This window comes from Fonticula alba, assembly GCF_000388065.1.
Source record: "Fonticula alba strain ATCC 38817 unplaced genomic scaffold supercont2.5, whole genome shotgun sequence".
Classification (NCBI taxonomy): domain Eukaryota; order Rotosphaerida; family Fonticulaceae; genus Fonticula; species Fonticula alba.
In genome coordinates, this window is record NW_009242975.1 from 809,506 (window position 1) to 812,685 (window position 3,180).

The 3,180-nt window shown below is 68.0% G+C and overlaps 2 protein-coding genes across 4 annotated transcripts in view; one reads left to right on the plus strand and one right to left on the minus strand.

The window, feature by feature from the left end:
• H696_03373 (hypothetical protein) overlaps positions 1–842 on the plus strand; it is a gene marked incomplete at both ends in the record, with an annotated part of 2,768 nt that extends 1,926 nt beyond the window's left edge. The window contains 2 exons of the mRNA XM_009497237.1: positions 42–158; positions 384–842. Of these exons, the coding sequence (XP_009495512.1) occupies positions 42–158; positions 384–842 (576 nt within the window). The remainder of the gene's footprint in view (positions 1–41; positions 159–383) is intronic.
• A 59-nt stretch (positions 843–901) lies between these two features.
• H696_03374 (porphobilinogen synthase) lies at positions 902–2,861 on the minus strand. Of its 3 annotated transcripts, XM_009497238.1 has the most exons (5): positions 2,755–2,861; positions 2,419–2,571; positions 1,910–2,265; positions 1,492–1,811; positions 902–1,271 (listed from the first exon to the last, which is right to left on the minus strand). In XM_009497238.1, the coding sequence occupies exons 1-5, from the start codon at positions 2,802–2,804 to the stop codon at positions 1,068–1,070; spliced, it is 1,083 nt and encodes a 360-aa protein (XP_009495513.1). In that variant the 5' UTR covers positions 2,805–2,861; the 3' UTR covers positions 902–1,067. The 3 variants fall into 3 exon arrangements, with proteins under 3 accessions (XP_009495513.1, XP_009495515.1, XP_009495514.1); XM_009497240.1 differs by having other exon boundaries at positions 1,492–2,265; positions 2,419–2,528; XM_009497239.1 differs by having other exon boundaries at positions 1,492–2,265.
• Between the last annotated feature and the right edge of the window lie 319 nt (positions 2,862–3,180).

The window sequence follows — 3,180 nt, forward strand, 5'->3', positions numbered from 1 at the left end:
TCCGCCCCCTCTTGCTGCTTTGTCTCCCCTCCCCCCACGAGATGCGCTTGCGCCACGAGAATTCCTTCCTCCTGCAAATTGGTCCGTCCAGCTGCGTGCGGCTTCGCCTGCTTGTCCATGACGCGATGTTGGACCGGTGTGGCAGTGTCATGCTTCAGGTAGGTGCATGGATGAAAGAGGCAAGCGGGGCGGGGGGGGGGGTGGGAATATTCCGCGGGGTTGCCCACATACCTCTGGGGCAGTCACCTTCACCCCCTCCCCGCTCCCTTCCTCGCTCTCTTTTTCCTCCTCCCCTCCCCTCTTTGTCCTCCTTCATGCGCCCACACACGCCCGACTCACACGCACTCTTGGGGACACACGCGCACATGCACACATTGGGCCAGGAAATCATGGCCGTTCTCCGGAGAATGCTTCCCCTGTCGTTGCCCGATGGGGTGGGCGCCAGCAAGGCCCTCGATGGCCCCGGATCGCTGGAGGGCGCCAGTCGGGTCCACCATTCGGCCGACTTCACGCTCACCCTGACGGTGGAGATGGTGGAGCCAGTGAGTACCCTGTTGACGGCTGAGCGCCTGGAGCCGGAAGCCCGGGCCCTGGCGGCCGGGGTCCTCCGCTCAGTCTCCGGTCCAGCCAGCAATGCCAGCATGGCCCTGCCGGGCCTTGTGCTGGATCGCTCGGCCGACACCCCCCCCGGGCTGGCCCTCTTCCGGCCGATTGTGGTCGTGGTGCTGGTGGACGTCCCGGAAGCCGAGCTGCAGGCTGTCGCGGCCCAAACCGAGCAGCAGCAGCAGCAGCAGCCCTCTCTTGGAAGCTATTTCGAGGGCACGGCCCCGCCAGGCGGCTAAATGCATCATTGCAGGCCGCGATCGAGGCAAGTCCGTGGGGGAAAAGAACCGGGCAAGGGTCGAAACGCGGGGGAGTCTATATCTTCCTCTGCCTCCACCTCTGACAGGAGGGGGGGGGGGAGGGGCGGGAAAAGCAAGTGTGGCTTGTTGGTGCGACAAAGCAGCCGGGGGGGGGGGGGCAGTGTCGCGGGGCGGCGTGCGAGCTGTTCGGTGTCCTTGACACCATCAGTACTCGTACTCACGGCCAGCCCACCAGTGGAGGAGGTGCGGCGTGTAGTAGGTGATGAGGATGCGCGACCCGGCGCGCACCGCGCCCTCGAGGCTCTCCTGCACAGCGGCGCGCAGCTGCAGGGCCCCATGCTGAGCCGCATGGTAGAGCATGGCATACTCGCCGGACACCTGGTAGATGGCGACCGGGACATTGGGGTACTGGGTGTGTTTTTTTTCGGGGGGGGGGGAACAGGAAAGGCGGTGAGTGGTCTTTTAGGGATTCGCGACAACGGGCAAGCGAGGGGGATGGAGAGAGAAGGAAAGGGGAGAGGAAAAGGCTGGGAGCCGGACAAAGCAGCCGGCTGTGCGTGTGTGCATGTCCGTGCGTGCAGCTTCCAGGGAGGCGGAGCCAGGGAGGCGGGGGGGGAGGGGGGCATACCTCATTGGCCGCATCGCGCACAATGTCCAGGTATGGCATGCCTGGCTTGACCATGATGAAGTCAGCCCCCTCGGCCACATCACGGGAAATGGCCCGGCTGGCCAGGCCGCGGGCGCCGGCCGGCAGCTGGTAGCAGCTCCGGTCGCCGGACCCGGGGGCCGAGTTGGCCGCCGCGCGGAAGGGCCCATAAAAGCAGGAGGCGAACTTGGCGCTGTAGGACATGACGGACACGCGGTTCTGCAGGTTGCGGTGGGCAAGCGCATGCTTGATGGCCGCAATTCGCCCATCCTGCATGTCGGACGGGGCAATGACGTGGGCGCCTGTGTGCGTCGCGAGGAGGGCGAAGAGGAGGGCGCCTGTTAGCAATGGCAAGGGCATGGCCAGGGCAGGGGCCTGGACGCATCGCCAAAGGTCGCACCCTCGAGCGCGAAGGCCAGCGCAATGTCGCCCAGGCGCTGGATTGACAGGCGGTGATCCAGGCCGGACGCGCCGGGGGCGTGGCAATCGGCCGCATCGGCCGGGCTCGGCAGGCCGCAGTGGCCGTGCCCGGTGTAGCCACACAGGCAGAGATCGCATGCGATCAGCAGCGAGGGGAAGCGCTCACGGATGATGCGAATGGCCGTGCGCACGGGGCCGGCCGCCAGGTCAGCCGCCGACCCGGTGTCATCCTTCGGCAGGGTCGAAGCATCGGTGATGACACCAAACAGCAAAACCGACCGCAGGCCAAGCTCCACCAGGGGAGCAAGATAGGCCTCGATCTCGCCGGGGCCCAGGCTATTTTCCCGGGGCCGGGGGGACAGATGGAGGAGAGGGGTCAGCGCTGGCCGGCGCCCGGGAGCCGGCGAGGAGGCGGAGGGCGAGAGGGGGAGCAGGGGGGAAAAAAGCCAATAGGTCCCAAAGAGGCGACGGGACAGGCGCAGCGCGTACCGGAACTGCCCGGGAAGGCTGGAGATGGGCTCACGGGCGCCTGGAACCTCCGTGACGAAGAGCGGGAAAATCAGGCTGTCAAGGCCGAACTGGCAGGTGCCGTCGGGGCTCTGCCCGGCGCCGGCCGTGTGCCAGGCACGCAAGACCGGGTGCCTATGGCGAGGGTCAATGAGGGGGACAAGGGGGGAGGGCGGGGAGGGGCAGGCGAGCGAGGTGGCCGGGGACAAGAGGGGGGAGGTGGAGCGGGCCACAGGAGACACCCCTCATCGGGCGGGCGGGCGGGCGGGTGGACGGGCGGGGTGGGGGGAAGGGGGGGGGAGGCAGAGAGGCGCGCACGAAATCGAGGCATTGAGGTTCTGGCCGGGAAGCTGGAAGGAGTCCCACATGGTGTGTGAGGGGGGCGGCGGGAGGGGAGGGGGGAAAAAGGTGGGGCAGGAGGGAGCACTTTGTGCAGGTGTGTCCCGTCCGTCGGCTTGGGGTGGTCCTCCGCTTAAAATGCCCCACTCCCCGGCCCCCCCCCCCCACACACACACACGGGAGGATCTCCCGGCCGGCCCCGCCCCCGCGCGCGGGAACCCGCGGGGCAGGGCCAACGTGCCGCGAATGGCGGCGATCTGGCAAATGCGTTGGCACTCGGCCCCGCGATCGGCCTGCCCCCGCCGCTGCGCGCGCCGGGTCCTTCTTTTAGGGCGCTGGCCAGGGCCTCACTCCCTCACGCGTGGGGTTGTCACCCTCTGGGCTTCGTCTCCCCCTTTCCCCCCC

Excerpts from the sequence above, each read along its gene's own strand:
- H696_03374 (XM_009497238.1), bottom strand. The coding sequence starts at position 2,804 with ATGTGGGACTCCTTCCAGCTTCCCGGCCAGAACCTCAATGCCTCGATT. Across the intron at positions 2,572-2,754 it reads AACCTCAATGCCTCGATTTC|GCACCCGGTCTTGCGTGCCT; the intron begins GTGCGCGCCTCT and ends CCCTCGCCATAG. Across the intron at positions 2,266-2,418 it reads AGCCTTCCCGGGCAGTTCCG|CCTGGGCCCCGGCGAGATCG; the intron begins GTACGCGCTGCG and ends CCGGGAAAATAG.